Source organism: Drosophila busckii, chromosome 2R (genome assembly GCF_011750605.1).
Source record: "Drosophila busckii strain San Diego stock center, stock number 13000-0081.31 chromosome 2R, ASM1175060v1, whole genome shotgun sequence".
Lineage (NCBI taxonomy): Eukaryota > Metazoa > Arthropoda > Insecta > Diptera > Drosophilidae > Drosophila > Drosophila busckii.
In genome coordinates this window covers 19,351,465-19,374,415 of record NC_046605.1, presented here as the reverse complement: position 1 = coordinate 19,374,415, position 22,951 = coordinate 19,351,465, and the positions used below count along the sequence as shown (strand labels likewise).

The following is a 22,951-nucleotide window of genomic DNA, read 5'->3' as shown; positions in this document are numbered from 1 at the left end:
CCATAGCCAGTCCAACATAAGCCAAATACATTTTTAGTGCAAGCCAATAAATTCATTCGAGAATCAATAAAGTTATCAACATGTGCGAATTTGAGTTTTAACATTATCAACTCAACAATAAATAAAAAACTTGATGAAAAAAATCTAATTGAGTTGAAAAAGCAAATATTATTATATTTACTTTTATAATCAATTACTCCAATTTTATTAGACTTGCCATTCTGAGTTTGATTTTCCTTTTTATTATAAGCCACTTTAAAAAGATATTAAATTCTATTTAACAGTTGCCAATTCCTTTAAATTTTTTTCTAATTTAGCTGCAAGTATTTAAAATCTTCGACTTTAAGTGCAGCTCACAAATTAGCTCAAAGTGTATAAATTAAATAATTCCATACAATTCCAACTTGACACTCTTTACTTCATTTGCAGCCCGACTGCCATAAATAAATAAAAGTAAATAAATAACACATTTTATTTGTATGTTTTTCATTAAATAATATTTGTTTTATTTAAATTAATTAAATTTTTTGTAAGTTTTTCTTTGTCTGTTCTTTTTAGCATTGATTTAGCACATGGATTTCCATAAATTGCTTTGTTTAGTGTTTTTTTTTTTTTTTTTTGATTTGTTTAAGTGCATTTGTGTTTTAAATATTTGTTTGTGGTGTTGAATGTATAACATTTTGCGTTTTAGCAAGCTTAGAAACTAGAAATACTTCTTTGTCAAAGCGATCTAATGCGATTGCGTCTAAACTAGATATATATATATATATAGATTAGGCTACAGAACTTTAGCTTCGATTTTAAATTACTTATGGCTATATAACATGTTGGGCATATATACATATACAAAGATACATGTGTGTGTGTGTAAGACAAGCGATTGGGTGAAGATAATACTTGCGCTATATATATAGATAGAGAGAGAGAGAGATAGAGATAAACAGTTAAGCGGATTTAGCAGATGCGAAGCTTATAGTTAGCATATATAGCTCTATAGCTGTATTTTACAATTATATCACATGAACACATTTGTACGCCGCTGAGAGGAGCAGAGATGAAGAGCTGAAGAGAGTGTGGGGGGGAGGGGGGCGACTTTTGTTTATTGCACACTGTTGGACCAGCCGGAACGTGAGTTTAGGATGAAGGGGGCGGGGGGATGCTTAGGCTTATGGTATTTGACCATTCATGCGCATCTCGAGCTCCTCCTCCTCTTTGGTCAACGGCACCGTGGTGTGATTGTAGAGTCCTTGGGCCATCAGCTGCAGCGCCAGCGGATTCTTGGAGCCCGTGCTCTTCTTAATCTTGGCGCGTTTGTTTTGAAACCAAATCTTAATCTGCGCCTCATTCAGACCCAGCTCCGAGCTCAGCTGCTGGCGACGACGCTCCGTCAGATAGCGATTCTCATTGAATTCGCGCTACAAAGAGAAAGAGAGAAAGAGAGAGAGAGAAGCAGTTAGATAACTGGCATAGCAGAGAGTAGAATGTGTCTGAGGCAAATCAATTATTTGCGGTTTAGTTGAGTGAAATATGAGCGTGTCAAATTGGAGGACTGAGCATGCGGCTGCCGTCGCCAGGATGCAGCCAGCGGGTTGTCCACAACACACACACACACACACTCAACTAAATGTGTGTGTGTGTGTAAATATTTTGACTCTTAATATGATAAACAGCTTGGATTGCTGGGCTTACCTTAAGGCGTGCCAATTGCTCGCTGGAGAAAGCGGTGCGTGGTCGCTTCTCGTCGTTGGTCTTGTCCTTTGGCTGCTTGGGGCGACGGTAGCGTGGTCCTGCAAATAGCAAAAAGAAAATAAAATTAAATATGTATTTCCCACACACACACACACACACATGTGCGACTGACATTAACTAATGTTATAAATGTTTTAATTTGCATATAATACAGCGGCAACATTTTTGTTGCGTGCCCCAAACGCTTGAGTCAATTTGTCAGCTGTCAACTCCCGTCTAATGAACCTTTCGCCATTTTGTTAGTTTCGCTAGTTCAAATGACTTAATAAAGCACCAGCTTTAGTTTCAGTCTATAATTGAAAATTGAGCTTGCGCCAGCGCTGATTGATTTCGAGTCCGGACGCCAAACTATCAACGCCTAGTTGTTAGCATAGCGCTCCATCGACACCAAATTAAAAAGCCATTTTCGCTCATAAAAAAGCACTTAACTTGTCAATTAACACACACACTAACACTCACTCACACACACACACACACGCTTTAGTTAGACGGCGCTGAAGAAATGAGATTTTTTTCTTTCTTAGCTGCTGCTGCTGCTGCTTCTTTTTTTAATGGGCACTTTCACTGCGGGAACTGGGAACTGCCTGCGTCAATCGTCAGCATGTTTTAGTGGCAATACCCAATTCTATGCTCTCTCTCTCTCTCTCTCTCTCTCTGCCTCTTTCTTCGTTTTTGAAATCTTAAACCCAAAAACGTGACCTGTGACCTTCCAGCGTTTGACACTGCCGACGCCTCCGCCTCCGCCGCCTTCGCTTGCGCTACATGTTGTCACATAAAGTGTCAGAGGCCTCAGCGCTGCGCTGCGTGCGGCCCCGGAAGACCAGATTGCTGCCCCTTGTTGCATTCACAATTGAACATTGGGTCAAGCTAATTCTAATTGTTGCAGTGTCCTTCGCATTTATGACACAGCAACAACAAACAAGCAGCGCAATCTATATAAACAACTCGTAGATGAAAGGCGGCCGCCTTCAAACTGCAACTGGGTGTGGTCCGGTGTCCGCTTCAGCTTATGACTAATTTATGATGTCAATACATCGATCCCACCCCCAACTATCGTTTCTAACAGTGTATTTTGCTAAATTAGCGTATTCGATTACATCTTCCTTCTCAAATTGAATTAGTTATGATTGGAAATATTTCTATTCTTATTTGCTACTATTAAATTTAATTCTATATAATATAGAATTCTATCTAATATATTCCCATCTATTTATTAAATTAATCTAATTTCATCGTAATCTATTCTCATCTCTAATCCTATCATTGCCAAATAATATTAACGAACTATAAAATCCTATTTGTTTATTATTATTATAGCAATTTATTTTGTGGTACACACCTGAGCTGGGACGATCGCTGTAGCGGGTGCAGTAGACCCATGCGGGCCACATTTCGTTCTTGCCGCCCTCGGTGGTGGTGGAGCCCGTCTCGGAGCGCGTGTCGTCCGAGGACTCCATGCCGGAGTCGCGACTCACTGCAGATGGAGGCGGTATGGGCTGTGGACTGCTGGCATGCTGTGCTCCATTGCTGCTGCTGCTGCTGCTGGCGAGGCGGCTGCTGGGCGAGGAGTTGAGCGAGCTGGCGCCGGAGCTGGAGCAGGCGCTGCTGCTCGAGTTGGCCATGGAGGAACTGCTGCTAATGGTGGAGGCATTCGAAGCTGGTGGCGGGCTGGCCAAGTTGCTGGCGCTGAGGCTGCTCGAGCTGCTGGACTGGGGCGTGTGGCTGGATTGGGGCTGGCCAATCTGGCTGACGGCCTTGCAGAGTGAGCCCAGGGCGGACTTTTCGGCGCTGGGTTCGCTGAGCAGCTTGGCCGATGGCGGCAGCACTGCATTGGGATTGGCATTGGGATTGGCGGCATTGCGACGCAGGCGGCTCTGGACCAGCTCCTCGTGGATGCGCGGATAGGCAGCGGGATTGAAGCAGTTGAGCAGATTGGCGCGCTCCAGCATCATCGCTGCGGTGGCGGCGGCGGCTGCTGCCTGCTGCTGTCGGCTGAACTCCAGCAGATCCACACGCGTGAAGGCGGAGGGCGTGGCAGCGCCAGCGCGACTCTGCTCGAATGGGCGAAAGATGCTGGCGGCGGCGGCGGCAGCAGCTGCAGCAGCAGCAACGCTGGCCGAGGAGCTGTCGCCCTGTTTGGTCTGCTTGTCGCCGAAGCGATCGCTGAGGATGTTGGAGATGGAGAAGGCAAGCGAGGGCTTGGACTGCTTGGATTGCTGATGCGCAGGCGGCGGCAAGCGCGCGCTGCTGCTGTCGGTGGCGGTGTCATCCACATCGATGTCGTCCTCATCCTCGTCCATCTCCTCCTCTGTGGCTGTTGTTGTCGCGGTTTGGTTGTGGAAACTATCACCCAGTATGGAATCGTTCTCCTCCTCCTTGATGGTGAGCGTGGAGGCGGGCGTGGAGCAGGCGCCCGTGGAGTGAGCACCGGGTGAGCCGCTCAAGCGTTGCTGCAACGCCGCTGCATGCAGCGCAGCCGCATCGAAAGCGGCAGCCGGATGATGGAACACGCCCGCCGAAGCCGCCAGTTGCTGTTGGTGCAACTGCTGCAACTGTTGCAGCTGATGCAAGTGCAGCTGCTGCTGCTGCTGGTAAAGCGACGCCGCCGAGGCAGCCGCGCCTGGTTGCATACTCATGTCCAGGGCTGAGATTGTAATGGGTAGAGAGTGGAGCAGGTGCTGCTGCTGCTGCTGATGATGATGATGTTGGAAACCACTTGGTGGACTGGGCGCTGTTTGTGGACTGCAGCGATCCTCTAGTGCCATTGGTTCACTTCACTTGAATATTTGGAATAAATTGTTGTAACAGTTTCAGTTTGAAATTCACTTGGTACACAGTTTTGCTTGCACTTGTCTTCGCTTCAAATATATTTTCGCTTTGCTTTGATTTTTGTTTAACAAGTTGAACTATTTGCGTTTAACGTATTCGCTTGCTGTGCCGACAACTGCGACGCGCACGTCTGTTCCATGTGAGCTCAACGACTAAATTAACTAATCACAGTAGCCTGACGCAGCGACGAAGCCAGCAGAAGCAGCCCATAGACCGATTGAACTGTCAGCGCGCGAGCGAGACAGAGCCCAACAGACACACACACACACACACGCACACGAGCACACAGTCGAGAGAGCAAGCGCAAGTGAGAGCGAGAGCGCAGCAAGCAAAAACAACCACCAAATGCGCGCTGACAGTGACGAAGACGCTGAGCTCAGCTCTCAAGCCTACACAACTGATCGATTGGCAACGGCAGCAGCAGCGACGTCGCTGCGTTCGTCTTTACGCTCTCTCTCTCTCTCTCTCCCTTTGTTGCGCTCTCTCTTTGCGCAAATTCTGTTGTGACACTCGACGTTGTCACCTGCACAATCTGACAGCGAGACAATGTTTTTACTTCCAGCCTCCGATCAGAGCGAACCGGTATCTGCGCTCTCTCGCTGTTTCTGCTCTTGCTATCCCACTCATGCGTGCACGCTCTCTCGCTCTCGCGCGCTCACTCCGCCTTGCGTGCACATTGGAGCTTGTTAGGGCGCGATATGACTTTATTACTGGGAGCTGTCATGCGGTTGACAACTGTGTCGCTGTCGCTGCGTCGACTTCAACTACGACTGCGACTGCGCTCTCTTTGCGCGTTTGGTGGGGGCGTTGCCTAGGCAGAGTGTATGGCCATCTCGCTTGCACTCACATGCGCAGCGGAAAATGGCGGCGTTTGTTGGTTTTGTTAGTTGATTTGTCAAACGCGCCCAACAACAATTGCCGCTGTCTCTGTCTCTGCTGCCGAAACGGTTGACTGATGCGCTGCTCCCCCGACTGAATCCCCCCTTCGACTAAATCAGCATCGAATACAACACGCATTAAGTTGTGGTGTTATTGTTGTTGATTTTGTTTTTGGCCGCGACGTTTCAATCTGCGCCCTACAACTTTATCGACACCCCAGCTGATCACACACACTAATTGTTTTAATTTAAAAATAAAAGAAACAAACAAAGCTACAGTTGCGTTTACTTTTGATTGATTTTTAATTGTTTTTTAATTCATTTATTTCACTGAGCTCAAACATTCATATTAAATAGCAATTTATTTGCCCATTAGCGTTCAGCTAAAATGTGTTAAAGCCATTTGGCATTGATCAACAGCTCTAATCAAACAGTCGCATCTCGCCCAAATGCGAAACATGTGCTGTTCGAAAATTTATTTGATCGCACATAAATCAAACGACTGAACCCCAAAATTAAAGCAGAGCCAGCGACGCTAATGAGTTTCATTATTTGTTGACTGCTTTGCATAACAATATTTATCAATGGATTGGGTGGGCTTGTGATTAATTCTTGCGCGCTATATAGTAACAGATAAAAATGATATGGAATTGATTAGCGATTTCCTGTTCAAAGATATAATCAATAGCTACGCCCAAGTAACATCGCCATATATATCCGAAAACAGATAAATAACACAGAAATATATTCAATAAAAAATGTTAAAATAACTATTAACTTATTGATTATTTTATTGGTTACGAAGATTGTATAAGCGTTTTATAACAAAAGATTAAATTGACTATATTTGGTGCTATTTAAATGTCCACGACTGTATACATATATATAAATAACTCAAGTTTTATATTCATTCCAACTCGTTTGCAGGCGTTTGGTTAATTGATGTGAATTTTATGCACATTTCGCTTATTGTTAAATATTTATATGTTATTAAATTAATTAAATAACTATAAGCATAAGCATAACCGTTTCGAACCGCTTTCAACCGTTTCGCACTTCCAGTCGTCAGCCATTACGAGCTGGCTCCACTGGAATATCGAAAAACTAACAAATTCGAAGTTCGAAACGAACACAGCTAGCTGTCCCGCTCGCTCGCATAGCGAAAAGAGAGCGCGCACAGCATTAACAATGGCTGCTCAGCTGAATCGACGTTGCCGTCGGTCGGACGGGCGCGCGCGCTCTCAGCCGCATAATTTTACAAGCAGCTGTTGATTTTTCCAGCAACACCCCTCGCTCTCTCTCTCTCGAGCTCTTCTGCTCTCTCTTGCGCTAATGCGGTGTTACGCTTTTATTGCCATGATTTTCAATTATTACTGTTGTCATGTTTGCTTTGCATTTGCGCGCTCGACAAGCGCTGGCCACAAAGGGTTAAACAGCCGCCGACAGTTGCGTAAAAACGCGTTAATTAAACTTTTCAACTTGCTCTTGATATCATAGCAGCTTTTTATACACTTTGTGTTATTTTTTTCGGTCAGCTGTCTAACGAGCAGAGGGAATTGCCAGCTGCTAATGAGATCTGTTGCCCGCTCACCTCACCACCCCTCACCGCCCATGACTTTGCAGCATCATTTGTGTGCTACTGTGCGTGCTCTAATGATTTGCCAGCTGCTCAACTTTTAGCCAAAGGCACGCAGCAGACACAAACTACAGTTAGTTTGCCCATTAAAAATATGCTAAATGCAAACTATTTTATCTAACAGCAACTACAACTTAATCTGTTAAGCGCTGCTCTCAGTGCAATTAACTGCAGCTAAATTTCGAAAAAAAAAAACACAAAACTTTGAAGAGAAAACACAAGTCTGTCCGTCTGGCTGGCCACGAGTGCGCCCTCTGGCGTTCAGCAAACGCTAAATGGCTTACAAGCTGCGCTTTAAGTTGCCATGTGTGTGTCTGTGTGTGTGTGTGTTTGTGTGTGAGTAATTTAAAATTCATATTTTACACACGCATAAGTCCGTTGCCGTTGCCATTGCTGAGTGCCGGCGAGCGTCGGCAAGCGTTATTAATGATGCCAGATACACTTACATATATGCACATAAATATCAGTATTAAGTCCAGTCTCGCACAACAAAACCACCTGCCCCACCACACCTGAACCAAATGAAGCCGTCAGCCGCAATATCACACCACGTACAACATATCTGAACGATTCTACAAAATGAAAATCACACTTATTATCCAATTAACAAACAACAACTAAGCGTAATTATTATAAAATACATCTACTCACTAAGCTAAAAAAGAATAACAAAGGATTAGCAGAACAAAATTAGATCTAGAAAGTTTCCTCAAGTCTCACAAACAACTTAACAAAAAACAATCAAAGTAATTTAAATATACTTATTATTAAAATACTTAATATTTATTAAAATTAAATGTAATATAATATCCATTCACTCATCATGATTTATATATTAAATAACATTTAATTAAATTATATCTGCTATAGTAATCCAATTCCAAATCAATTTATACATTCATTTATATTATATTAATATACTAAAGTCTCAACAAGCCTAGAAATATAACTCCAAATTATATCCACATATTATTATTAGATTAAATATATCGTTTATTCTATAAATTAAATGTATATAAATCCAATTCATTGTACAATAATTTAATATTAAATAAATTTAATTCATTTGCAATCAAGTATAATAATTCATCATTTAAAGTACGCATATAATTAATTTTTCATACATTTTCGCTTCATTTATTTTTCATAGGTATTTTAAAATTAATTATGAGCCCAGCAAACTTCCACCAACTCAAACACTTGCCCACCCCTCGCCCTTAACCCTGTAACTCAGCCAGTTGCCTTTGGCGCTTAAAAATAATTTTTAATTTGTTAAAAATACATTTTGTTGCTTTTGCTTTTTATTTTATCTGTGCTTTAACTGGCTGTCGCCTTTGGTTGTTCAATATGCTTTTAGGGTTAAATGTTAATGAACTTGTTGATTATAAATTTGACTACTTTATTTGTGGGCTGAGCAGGAGACGCAAACGGGTTTGGCTTTATTCGATTCGATTTTTTTTCGCTATTTTATAACATTTTTATGCGCAGCATCGTAATACAATAATAACAGCAAATAAATAAACAGACAGACGGTCATAACTTTTTTTATGACTTCATCACAAAACTGAATTTGCATTGCGGCCATTTCGTCAGTTGGTCAGTTAGTCAGTCAGTCAGTCAGTCAGTCAAGCAATCCATAATGAGCAACAACGCAACGTGTTTTCAATCAATTAACAGATATTTAGTCGCTGTTGTTAATTTTTTTGGAATCGTTTTTTTTTGTTTTGGCGATTTCCGTTGCAGCTAATTTTTTATTTTGTTGCCGTAATTTGTCAATTTGCCTACGCTGTTGGCTCATTAAAGCTGCTAATTTGCTAGCTAACGCATAATATCTTATTTTATTGACTAACAACTTTCGCTGCTGCTAAAAAATGAAACGCAAACAAGTTTGTGTCCTCAGTCTTTCGTTTGGCGTGCAGTGCAATTTTCTAGGAAATTGAAACTGAGCGCCTTAAGACACTTTTGTGTGGCCTAAGCCAATAAAATATAAATACTGTAGGTTTGTTTGCAAACAGCCTGCTCGGCTTTAAAGGATAACAGCGCAAATCTGTAAACTCGATTAAACCGCAAAGCATGAAAGCAAAGCCGAAACGAGCAACAGAGCAGCCAGCAGAGGCATTAGACAGGCTTACACAATACCAGACACAGACGAAAGACACAAGACAAGACAAGAGAGCATAAAAACAGCTTGGCCTGGCCAAGGACTCACAGCAAGTGCAGCAGCGATTTGGCAGCAATTTGCAACAGCGCCGCGGGTTGTCCTTGCGAACAAAAGAGGCAAACTGTCTTGTTCTTTTGGCTGTAAATGATTGTGCGGTTACGGGCAGCAGCAGAACGGCAGCAACTGTAAATGGCCTGGCCTTGACTTTGCCAAACAATCGCGTGCAAATGTCCTTGCTATAACTATAACAGTTATAGATCGCACAGCTTTAATTGCTCAAGGACGAGGAGTCACACGACCAGCAGCAGCAGCAACAATTGTCGCCGCTTGGGTGGCTGTCTGCCATTATCCTTGAGGCAATTTGCAGACTCGAACCAATTCGGCTACAAGCTGCAACTTCAAACGCTCGAGCTCCCATTTGAGAGTGCGGCCGTGTTAGAAAATAAAACTAGAAAACTAATTTATGAAGGAGAACACAAAAAGCCGAAAGGCAACCAAATGGAACAGAGCAAATTAAAATCATTTATCATGACACCCCGAGAGAGACGACGGCGAGTACCTGTCCGTCCGCTCTGCCCCCAACCCCTACGCGCTTTTAATGATGCCACAATTTTTAGTTGTTGCTGTTGGAGGCTCAGCTGGAAAGCGAGAGAAATCCCATAACATTTTAATAACAAAGCTGCGCCATAAATAAAACGCATTTCCAGCGAATGAACGCACACACAGATGGAAATTGTATCTATATCTAGGTTCTAAAACTCAATAAATAATTAACATGGAGTCTAGCACGCCTCTTTATATAAAGCCGCAGCCTGAGCTTAGCGACTTGCCAGATATATCAGATATATACATGGTTTCTCACTTACATAAGCAGAGCTCAAATTTGAGACTCTCTATGCGTCTGTGTGCGTGTGTGTAGATCGGCCTGAGATTATGGCTATTAATTTTTCTTTTTAACCAATGCGCTGGCATGGGCCATAAATTAAATGAAGCCACATTGGTCCATTGGTGACGCTCGGCATGGAATTCACGTAGTGACAATTAGCATGCCCCACGCTCTTTTTTGATATGTCTATGCATTAGTCGTATTATTAGTTCGAATCACACATAAAGTGGGGCTGACTAGTGTTCGATCTGAGCTGCAAATTATATTTAATGCAATTAGCTTTAATTGCAATGCACGCGCTTCAACAATTGTGTTAATCAAATATAACTATAGCCTAGACGCTGGCACTTAATTGATTTATTTACATTTTAATTTCAACAAAATTATAGCTCACTTGTTAAACTCCATTAAAAGCTCAAATCATCACATTAAATATAATCGCCCAGTCATATGCGCGATAATTGTTTAATAGACAGCAGCCAATTTTAGCAGCTACAGCGATTAAATAATATGTCTCAGTTTTATAAATAGTCATGCTGTCTGCTTAAGTCAGACGGCTAACAATAACAAAAATATTCATTTTAGTTATAAAATCAAAGCCAAATCTACGTCAGAGTAATCAGATATATACATAACAGTAAAGTCCAATAGGATTTTGCTGAGTTAGCGTATTAAATAATAAAAGATTATTTCATTAAACGAGTTAGTGCTGATTTGATAAAAATGTCACAAATAATTTAAACTGAATTTAATTTTTTAAACTCATAACTCATTGCTCGTGCGCGCTGCTTATAAATAATTAGATTCAATTAATTAAATAATAATTAGTATAGTACTCATGCTTACTAATAAGTTCGCTTTGCAATTCAATTAAAGATTTTAACTTACTAAATATTAGATCAAACAACGCCTTAGCTTAAGCTTAACTGTGATTAATATTTAGCATAATATCGTAATTATATTTGTTATGAAAACAGGTTCAAATATTATTTATGTTTGCCAACTAAATTATTATTATTATTATTTGTTTTAATTGCAAATCAGTTGCAACTGCTGGAATTTCAGAGCAATTTTCAAGATTGCTTTGACCTTTTGAGAACTAGTTAAGTCATGGCATCATAATAAGTAGCTGACTAAGTAAACAGACTACCCCGCTAGCTGATTTGCAACTATTTCTATTTCTATCTGTTAGTCTAGTTCAGCTGGTAACTCGTTCTAACGCAAAAGCTGTTAAAACATCAGGTGCGCAATCAAAATCAACAGAGGCTCAACCTCAAGCTCAAGCTGAATCTGAAGCTTTTGAATAGCTAATGCTTAGTGCACATAAAACCGTTAGCAATCAGCTAAACAATCTTTATAGAAAGCAAAGCTAAAAACAATTTCAAATCCATAAATTAGCACCTCATTCCACATAATTGGCTACGAACTGTTGTTGATTGAGGCTTTGCAACTTGGGGCTGGGGCTGGGGCTGGGGCTGCTAAGTGGCCGGGCAAGCGGCCAAAGTTTGTTTTTGTTTTTTACACATTTATCCAATCAGGCGCAACTGGCTTACACTTAACAGTCACAGAGCCAAGTCTCTAAGCCAAGTCAATTCAATCAGTCGAACGCCTCAACGCTGATTAGCAGCCACTGCTATAGCCATAGCCATGGCTATAACTCTGGGAGCAGACAGCTCGTCAAAGCGTTTCCGCGCTCTCGGAGCACGTACTAAATGTTCAAATGGTTGAGGCCACAGCTCGGCGCACTTGCTCAATCAGCACACTCGACTGGTTACCAGCAGTGGCAGCAGCAGCAGCAGCAGCGGCAGCAGTAGCGGCAGAGGCAGCGGCAGCTCGTCACGTCAATTGACTGAAAATTAACGCATTTCGCGCTTTCATCTAATACCCTAGAGAAAAGCGTTAGCAGCTGTATAAACGAGACTTGGATTAGAGAATAATCTAAGAATAAAGAAGAATCTAAGAAATCAATGAAAGACTTGAAAAGTGTAATGTTCAATTTTGAATAAATAATGATTTGCTTACTTGAGTAATGTATGTAACAAATTGAAAAATATTTATACCAAGTTTCAAAGAGAGTTTATACTCCATTTAACTGCTTTACATAACCATTTTTAGCTAATTACATTTAAAATATGTTGCAAATTTAGAGCTAAGTTTATATAACATGCACATGAATTAATTGTAATGGATAAATTGAATAAAAATAAATATTCAATAATAAATTCGTATAATAAATACTTTATGATAAGTGACTTGGTGACTTTGATTATTAAATTGTCATAATTTTTAGGAATAAATAAGCAAATTCTATGGGTTATAGAGTACGTTTGATAAAAGTTAATTTAAGTTAAGCTTGAATATTTTATGTGAAAGCGCTTATTTATCTATTTTATAAATATATTTGGTTACCAAACAAATATTAAATTTAAATTGAATCAAAATGCTATTAGAGGTAGAGATAAAGATAAAAATATTTGCATATTAAATACAACTTGTTGATTAATTTTATTAAAACTGCCTAATGTTTGAAATTAACTTTGAGTCTGAAGAAAGTTTAAACATATAAAGATAAAAACTTAGAGTTGTTACGGTTATAGTAAACTTAAGTGTACATTAAAAGATATTTTTTCAAATTGAAGATTTAAGTGCACAACAAATTGAAGCTGCACTTGTGTTAGATTAGAGTAACTCAAGCGTCGAGCAGCAAGTGGCAAGTGGCAACTTTGGCGACTCAAGTGGCGACTAACAAGCGGCCTGGGCTAAGTAGCTGCTAAACCAATTGAAGCCAGTTTTCAGTTAATCATATGCACAGCAGCGAAAGCGGCAGTCAAATATTATTATTAGTGATGATGTTGCTCTCGTTGATGTTTGATGGTTGCTGGTTTAAGTTGTTGCTATCGTCGGCTTGGACCTGGGGGCAATTGATAATGGCGGCACACTTGAAGCGAGTGAAGCGAAGAGAGAGAGAGAGAGAAGGAGAGAAAACAGGCGAACGCACTTTGTGTGTGATTTGCTGATAGGCAAAAAGGCAGCGTCATCGTCAACGGCATCGTAAATTATGTGGCAATCATAGACGAGAGTTGCCGCAGCTAAACGATAAGCGGGGCAAGCTGACAATGCAACAGGACATTAGTGTCACATGCAACAAGAAGCAAACTGAAGAGCCACTGCTGGTGGCTGCTGCGGTTGCATTTTGGGCGCAACTTATCGCGAGCCCAACAATGTGCCTCATTTTTCATGTTGTCGCCGCGCTTTGTGGTGACAACAAATGGTGGCAGGGGCAGCTGCTGCCGCCGCTGTCGATTTTGAATGCTTGCTTGCTTGCTTGTGTTGTTGTGGCTTGATTTAAATGCCTACTAATCAGTTGCCGCTGCATGTTGCATGTATCTTTAGCTGTGACTGCGAGTTTGTTTGGCTGTGTGTGTGGTCCTTGTACTTGGCAATTAAAAGGCGCAGGCAAAGCGGCTTAAAGAGGCGACTGCGCTGCATGTGCGTGTGCATTTAATCGCCGCTAAGGTGCCAAAAGTATCTCTGGCATGCGTAGTATGCAACACAAGCAGCAGCAGCCGCAGCAGCAGCAGCAGCAACAACAGCAACGGGGGCAGGCAACATGAGCATCCAACGATGCGCAACAGTTGCCGATTTCGTTGAAATTCAGAATCGTGAGAGAGTTTGCGACTCATTTAAATCTCGTTTGTGGCAGAGGCAGCGACAGCGGCAGCGGCATCGGCATCGATGTGGCAACGTGTGTGGTCCGCAATCAACATGCGCATCTACCTAAAGACTCGCTCCAGCTCCAACTCGCTCGGATACGCAAAAAGCTCCATTGTTCTGTTGCATGCCATACACAACAGCAACAACAACAACAGCTCAACTTCGCTTGTGGCACACACACTTGCAACTCTTGCACCAATTAGGCCAAGTCTCTCGCTCTAATGTATCTATGCGCTACACACGACGCGCACCGACGAATGTATCTATCTATCTTTTATATACAAGTCAAGTGCCAAGTAGCTGCTAATTGGCAAGTGGCTATCGTTATCGCCAGCCGCTGACAGCGCCAGTCCAAACCAAGTGCATGCCACATCCATGTCTGTCCGCCTGTCTGTCCGCCTGTATGTCCGTCCGTTTAGCCAAAACTGTAAACTGAAACCAAAACCGAAACCATTTTGAACGTCAACACGCGCGATAAGCAACTAAATTATTAACACGAATCCGATTCCCAATCCCAACTTGGCCGCCGCCACTGCCGCCATCAACTTCCGACGGCTCCCGTTGCTTTTTTTCGCTTGAATTCGAAACTGCACCCATGTCCGAGCTCCAACTACAATCGGCAACTGCATTGACTCATAAACTATATCAGAGACTCTGATACGCTGACGCAGGCAGCGGGGCAGGCAGCGGGGCAGGCAGCGGGGCATCCAGCACCAGCACCTGAGTGCCTCATTTAACATGAATTCGTTCAAAAATTCAATTTTCAAAAATGTTGCGCGCACAATTTCAAATTTATGACACTGACGTTGGCAATCAACAATCCGGGCAACAACCACCCGCACTCCCCCCCCCCTTCCCCCACACTTGATTTGACTTGTTTTGCCTATTGAAACTTTATTTGCCATTGGGCAACGCGTGTACTAGCATTGATTGGTTCGTATTTGGGGGGGGGGGAGCGGGGCGTTGTAGGTTGTAGGCGTGGCAAAGTTATATGCTCTTCAAGCGTGGCAAGTACATTCCATAAATAACAACAAAATGTAAGAAATTAACTATTTGAAAGTTACTATCTTTAATAAATGCCTAATAAATATCTAAATTGTAGTTTAATCAAAAGATTAAGCAGACACCAAATGGAATTTATTGAAAGCTGCTTTCAGTTACAACTTTAGATGGAAACTAATCCTCTTCGTAATTAATATATAATTGATTTTTTATATTGCATAATGTATTTGTAATTTAAAAATTATAATCTTTATATACAAAATTTATTCAAGCAACAAAGAATTTTTGAACCATTTAAATAAATAAATAAAATGAGAAATTTTAAGAGAAAAATTCGAATAAATAAATTACAAAAATTATACATAAATAGTAACTCTCATTTTAATGCAAATTGTCAAAAGCTAAATATTTTTCTCACTTGCCTTCATTTTAGAATATTTTGTTATTATTTTTTAAGTAGTTTATATTAAAGTTTGGCATAACTTTTTAGAATTTTTCATTGAAACAATCTGCAATTGTTGGATCAATAAAATGCTTAAGCCTAATGGCGATTCGTCCAGCTCAAAACATTTCAAAGGTTCGACTAAACAAACAGCGCAGAATAAAATCCAAAGAAGCAAAGCTTAAGAAAATAAAATAATTGCATAATAATAATTGCACTCAATTTATTGTTATTCGAAATAATAATAAAATGTATAGTATTTAAGTCTGCTATTTGTGTTTAATTTGAAATTTTTTATTTCATTAACCCCTTTGCTGTTTGAATTTTGCCAACATTGAAATGAAATTGTTGTGTTCTCAAATTTTGTTGTTCAATGGCAATTAAACAATTAAAGCGTCAAGCGGACAGACGTTAAGCCGAGCTATGCGCTGATTTATTGTGAGATTGTCAAGCCGTCAAGATTCGCTACTGTCGAGCGCCCACGCACAAGCTTGAGATATACTCAAGGGTTTGGGTATAATAAAATTATAAGCGGGATTAGTGTCGCGCTTACAAAGCCGCAGCCGGCGAATTGAGACAAACAATGGGAGAGACAGTGGACAGCGATTGGAGTTCCAGGAAGTAGACAGTAGTAGACTGTGACTGATTGATTTGTGTTGCGATGTGGCAGTTGCATGTAGCAGAGAGCTCAAGGTGAGCTTGGGAGCAGCAGCGGCAGCAGCAGCGGCGGCCCCCAGGGAGGCGAGACATAAACATCAAATTCATCATAAATGGCTAGCGGGGCCTTCAGCAAATAGGACAATTAACAATTGCAATCGTCACTTAGTCAAGGCTCGTTGCACGTCCTTGTTGACGTCCTTGTTGTTGCAAGGACATGAGAGCGCGCGCGTGCCGTGTCGTGTGACCTGCAATTGTTCTAGGCCAACTCAAGCGCGTGGCAGTGCGCAACAGGACACTCGACTCAGGACTCAGGCAACCTGCAGCTCGTCCTTGGCCAGCAAACGTTTTACGCTTTCCACTTCGAGACTTCGAACCTCGGACTTCATTAGGCGCTGATTGGCAATGGGTGTGCCGTAGCCGTAGCCGTAGCCGAGGCGATAAAAAATCGTATTAAACTGAAATAAATGCGTTTACTCAGCTTGCCACATGGCGCGGCAGGCAGCGAGGCAGCGGCTGCTGCATTATTAATTTGCCATAACGCCTGGGTGCAAAGGGGCCAGCCATAGATCTTGCATTATACGAGCTGTCCATGTGTCCACCATCCACATCCACATCCATGTGTGCCATGCCAACAAATTGGCTTGTGCAATTATCGCCAGCGCGCTGATAACGGCGGTCAGCAGTCGGTCGACGACGACGACGACGACGGCAGGCGGATCAGCAGCTTAGCCGGAGAGTTATGGCCGCGCGATGAGCTGGCTAATTGCTTTTAACGGTTGCGCGCCAAAGAACTGCAATTGCAATTATAGATACATCTCTTCCATCTCCCTCACTCACTCACTCACTCACTAACTCTATCAATAACTGCTTAACTGACGTTGCCAATGCGTGTGAAAGCTCAAGTATGCGACAAAAGTCTTTAAAAGCATCTCAACGTTTATTAAGGCTTATCAATTTGCATTTACTTATGGCCTGATAAGCATTTCATTGGCCCAAAGTATGCGCTTAATGGGCTGAGAAAATCGAAGTCCAAATGCGACTGCAACAGGCAAAACGAAATTCAATTGTGCATCAGTTTAAAATTAATTAAAATAAAATAAAATGAGAACTAAATTAAGCTGTTGCTTCTTTTTTTCATACAAAGCAAGTAAATATATTTTACAATTACTTTTTCATGAGTTTATTAAAATTAAATTAATTATTAAAATTAAATTGTAAGATTTATAATTTTATAAATTCGATAACTTTATTTTATATAAAGTAATCGTTATTAAATTTAAAAGTTCTCAAGTTCATATGATTATGCATTCTATTTATTGAAGGCGAAATTAAATTGTGTTTTTTTTATTATTTAATTTAATTAAATGCAAGCCCTATTTCATTTTAATTTACTTGTGAATAAATTCATATTTAATTCATGTTTAAGCAAAATATAATTTCTTATTTTTATTAACGAATATCAGCTATTATTAATTTGATTAAAATAGTTTTCCAAATATATTTATATTATTAGATAGATTGCAATGAATTATGATTATAACTTGCCTAATTTATTTATGTACAGGCGAAATGAATGTGAAAATCCAAAATGCATTGAGATTTATGCCAAGCCAAGAGAATTGTCATAAGTAATGGCCAAAATGCTAAACGATTGAGTTGGTCAAAGTTGTTGAGTGCTTCTGACTAATAAATTCGTAACAAATCAATGACCTTAAGCATAGTCCAGCCTCAGCTCCAGCTCCAGACTGAGTCCATGGCCATGTACACTAATAAAACTACACGCATTTCTACTTTAGCACCAGCGAGTTGAAGCTGAGGCTGAGTCTGAAGCTGAAACTGAAGCTGAAGCTGCTGCTGAGACAGGGCCTGGAGCTGGAGACAGACTGAGGACAGAGCCTCAAGGTGGAGCAGTGGAGGCATTGGAGCATTCTTCACGCAGCTCAAAATATGCCACAGCAGTCAACCAAGCAAGGGAAGGGGGAGTGGGGAGTGGGAGTTAGTGGAAAATATTCACCAAAAGCAGATGCTCATTTCTCGTTTCGTAGACGTTCCCACAAGTTCAACTCTAATTGTGACTTTATTTGCGCATTTATTGCAGTCGCAGCAAAAGATACAAAGCACACACACACATACGTATATACGAACAGATACAGATACAGAACGCAAGCCAGCCAGCCAGCCAGCGCCCTCAGAGTCTGCAGAACGGCAGCAGCATCCACTTGGGTGGTCTCGAACAAACTTGCGGCGCATCTTCAAAGCCGGCTCCAACTTGAACATGCAGCATGAAGCTGTTGCAAACAAGAACCAACCTGAGGCAGCCGCAGATTGAGGCTGCATGCAACACACACATAGATACATACAGCTGCAAAAGCTGTGTGTAGAGCTCCAACCATGAGGATATGTCGAGACACCCAAACTGAATTCTAAATGATCGTTGAAATTCTGCGGAACAGTGTTTCGTTGGAATTTGCAAATGAGTTGCGCTTGTATGGGTGTGTAAACGTGTATGTGTGTGTGTGTGTGTGTGTTGGTTGTCGAGCTGCAAATTCAAAGGCAGCAGCTCGCTCTTCTCACAGGCTCTGGGCCCTGGGCACTGGGCTCTGCCTTTTGCAGTTGTCTTTGATTCGAGTGCAAATAATAAATTTTCGCGCAGCTTTTGTCGGAGACATTCAGGAGACGTTGTAATCCCCCAGTCCGAGTCCCAGCCACAGAGACCAGAGACGACTTTTGTCGGCTTTGACCCATTTAGTTTGGGCCAAGAGACTGCCAGTCTGCCAGTTGGCCAGTTGTGGAGTCTAACAAATGCGCACAGCTTGTACGAAAAATTTTATTGGTATTAATCATGGGCCACGGAAAAATCTTGTTAAAGTTTCTTAGTTTTCATGTTTGATTGATGAAGTCGATTTTCCAAGTTTTTATTACAATTCTCTTTTAATTTTATTTTGTGTTGTGTTGATTTTCCAGTTTTATAGACAAAGAGGCCTGGGCCCAGCCCACTGGGCATAAATCAAGCTGCCAACTAGCGCGAAACTTTCGCTGACAAGTTGAGCGAATTGACCCAAACGCTTTCAATAGTTAATTAAGGTCCTGCTTACTGGCCAAGAGACAACAAAGTCTTGTGCAGTTGCCAATTGATTTTGCATGTCGATTAAGCACGAAATTAATGGCGGCCCCCACCACCTGCTGCTCCTTTCCCCTGTCCCTGCCATATTGTCTTTGTTGCTTTCATTTTAGTTTAGTTGAGCTATTCATTGTCTTAAGCTTGGTTTAGCCGGCGGAGCTCTTGTCTAATTGTGAGTTAATGGCTTAAAGATAGCCTGCTATGGATTATTTATGAGCTGGCTGATATCAATTTGAGGGGAAATTTAAATACCGCAACTATAGCACGTGAATTTCAAGTTAGCAACAGCTTATAATTTATATATAAGAGTTTATTTATAATCACAGCAGTGTGCTAAAATAGTTTATGAGCTATAAAAACGTATCACACATAAGCTCGAAAAATACTCAAAGCTAACTACTTAGCAGCTGTATTAAATTTTATTGAACAATTCAATTCTCAGCTGCTGGGCACTTATGTATGAATATTTATGTTGTTGTCGTACTTACAGTTGACCTTCGGTGTGTGGTCTTTTGTAATTAGTTTTCAAAGGCCTCTGCCTCTAACTGTCTTTGCATATTTCAAGGTATTTCCAACTGACGAACGAAGCGTTACTAATTCTCAGCTACTGCCTGATGGCACGTAGAGTCAAACTATAAGACAATTGGCCAAAAGCAATTGAGTAACTGCAACGAAAAGTGAGAAAAGTCAGTTAAGTATTTAATTTACATTTAATATTGCATAGCAAACCAAGAAAATTGCAACTTTAGCAATCAGCATGAATTTTAGTATTATAAAAAAAAGGTTGCCTCTAACTATTGGCAACATTTGCAATTGTTATTATTACGTTTATTGCATAGGAAATAAAAAAGATTGAAAACTATTTATTCATTTATTTATTGCCGACTTTGGACAGTAAATGGAAATTATAGCAAAAAAGCTTCAATTATTTTTTTATATTTATTTATAATCTATCTATTTAAAGATAATAAGTAAGTTCCATGACAATTTACATATTTAAAGGATATTTACAGGGTTAGCTACCACTCCTTGGGTGGCCTAAAGGGAAGTTCGAGTGGGTGATGTCTTTTCAGACGTCTGTGGTGTTGGCTGTTGTCGGAAGGTTAACGACCAGTGGGTTGGTGTGCCGATCCAGTCTCTCCAGTGTTTCAGGCTATGTCTGTTGACCTCTTCGGTTACGCTGAGAGTTACAAGGTCCTTGTGGATCACCCGATTTTTCACGCAGAAAAAAGCATTAAAATGTATTAAAATAAATATTTCCAACTAAATATTCTTTAAAAAGCCAATAAGTTATATAACTTGATATAATGTAAGTTTACTTACATAAATAAATAGACCCAACAATTGTTGCATTAGATTAGATAAATCACTTAGTTTAATTATTAGTAACAGCAATCAATGTAAACATTAAACAATTACAAATGTTCATTTCAATTATAAAAATATTATAACAAAAGCTGCGCATTTTTAACAAAATAAAACTGTTGGCAACTTTTTCAATTATTATAAACAATAAACGATTAATCTAGCGAATAATTAAACTTAAGAGTTGCTAAGCTTGCAAATTAGAAATTTGTGCAGCTTTTCTTAACTTAACTTTAGTATCGTTAGCGCCATCTAGCGGCCGCTGGTATGAGTAAAATATACAAAATGAAATTGCAATAACAATTATGGCTGAGCCAAACGTGTGTTGCCAACAAAACTGACATTTTACACCTTTTCATTATCTCTCGACGACTTGGCAAGCAAATGAACAAAGCGAACGGACGGACGGGCGGACGAACGAACAGCAACAACAACAACAACAACAAAGGCAACAATGGGTTAAACAGTGCAAACAGAACGAACGGGGCGAGTGCACAAATAAGTAGGTGCAATGTATTATTTGTTTTATCGCTTAAATTGCGGCCAGAGCCAAACAAGCGACTAAAAAGCGCTAAGCGTTTACCCCACCCCGCCCCCTACCACACTCGAAGAAGAACAAGCAGCGAGCTTTGGCTTTGGTTGCTGCTGCTGTTGATGATGATGAGGCCGGCAGCAATTTGTGTGCAACAGCGCGCAAACTTCAGTCTCAGTCTCAGCTTCAGCCCCTGCCACTGCCACTGCCTCTGCCCTCTTCACTTAGCTGCCAAATGTTGGCTTGGCTGCATAATTAGCTCAGCTCATTGCAGCTTCTTAATCGTGCACCATTTCCTACACTTGTGGCAAAATGAAAACGTTGCACATAATTTATGATGCCGCCGCAACAAACAAAGAGTGAACAAAAATGAAACGCTGCATACGGCGGGAAATTAAAAAATTAACTCGATAGTGGCTACTGTAGAATTAACAGCCCATTGGGGGCTGCACAATGTGGCAGCAGCAGAGTGGAGAGGGGGAGGGGGGTGTCAGCGAGGCGTGACTAAGCTAATATTAAAGCAAAGGTGGCATAAATTAAACTAGAGAGCACAACATGTATCATTTAACAGGAAATTGCGCTGCTGCGCTGGGTTCGAAACGAATGCCAAACATTAAGTCATAATTGCTTGGCTAGCTAATGCCAAGCGCTCGTATCTGTCAGATACAAGATACTTTTTTCGAAAAATGGGGAAGAGCAACGAATTCGAATTGACCAAACTGGTTTGAGCCAAGGAGAAAACTCTACACACATCCATTCTCCAGCTCCTGGCCCAACAGCTGCTGCGCACTAAGCCGCAACAACAGTGCGAAAGAGCGCGCTATAGTCGCAGCAGCGTCTTGAGTGGAGTCTGTGGTGGTTGCAACTTAAGGCGGAGTCAAGCTCACACACACACACACACACACGTATGTGCGGCTTAAGGATGTGAGAGCTTCCTGCATATGCTTTTTGACTCTTGGCCTGATGGAATTATCAGTGTTTTATTTATGACACACATGGCCCCCAAAGCCTTGCACGTTCCCAATTTAATTAGTCGTGCGCTGAGCGCATCGAAACGGAAACCGAACCGAAAACTGCTACAGAGACTTCTTCGGCTCAGCAACAAAACAATGCAACCCCAAGTGAGCTGCAGTTAGCCTCAGTCAGAGGCTCAGAGTCCGCTGTTCAGGCCAATTAAGCGATCTTGCACATGAGCCAAGTGCGAGAGGCCCTGGGACAAGCGCAGGCGAAGCCAACTGCTGCCCAGCTCTCCCCCTCTCACACTCCTTCCCATGCTTAGTAACCTGGCTGCCATCTCTTAGTGCTGCTTCTCCAATTTCCGTTGTGCCTTGTAGCGTTTTTCAAAACGCAACAACAGACGGCCAACAAATTGCGCACAACTTCATCATAATCAACGCTTGGACAACAGTTGCTGCTAAAAGTTAAGCACAAAGCTCGCTAACGAAAATACTCTGGAATTTTCATACAAATTTTCAAAAATTCTATTAAATTAAAAAAAGAATCTCTTAAGAAAAATATTAAATAAATATTTTTAAAATAATATACATCAATTAGAGTAAAATATCTAAATTAATATTGTATATATATAAATAAAATACATTAACCAAAAGCCATTGATATTCTAACAAAAAAAAGCTGCTATAAAATAAAGAATTGTATAAAATTCACAAGAAATACTTTGTTGGAAAAGCTAAACCTTTATTATTATACAAATAAAATGCGCGTTATAATCAATATTAATTTTATCATATAATCATAATCCGAATGAAGTACTCAATAGTTAAGCAGATTTTATAGTATATAAGATTTATGAGTAAGTTGAAATATTTTTCTACAGGGTATTAGCAGCTCATCAGCGCTTAGCTTCAACTGCAGCTTGTGCAAAAAGTAACGCGAAAAACTAAGGTTAAGCGTTGGCTAAATTATTTTACGTGCCGCGCGGACGCGGATCTTTGTTGGAGTTGGTTGGTTGGTCG

General features: G+C 41.0%; 1 protein-coding gene across 1 annotated transcript; it reads right to left on the bottom strand.

Moving 5' to 3' along the window:
• Positions 1-560: 560 nt before the first annotated feature.
• On the bottom strand, positions 561-4,711 carry LOC108594998 (segmentation polarity homeobox protein engrailed). The gene is made up of 3 exons (XM_017980130.1): positions 3,089-4,711; positions 1,690-1,787; positions 561-1,415 (listed from the first exon to the last, which is right to left on the bottom strand). Exons 1-3 carry the CDS (start codon positions 4,512-4,514, stop codon positions 1,167-1,169), a joined length of 1,773 nt encoding a protein of 590 aa, XP_017835619.1. The 5' UTR covers positions 4,515-4,711; the 3' UTR covers positions 561-1,166.
• Between the last annotated feature and the right edge of the window lie 18,240 nt (positions 4,712-22,951).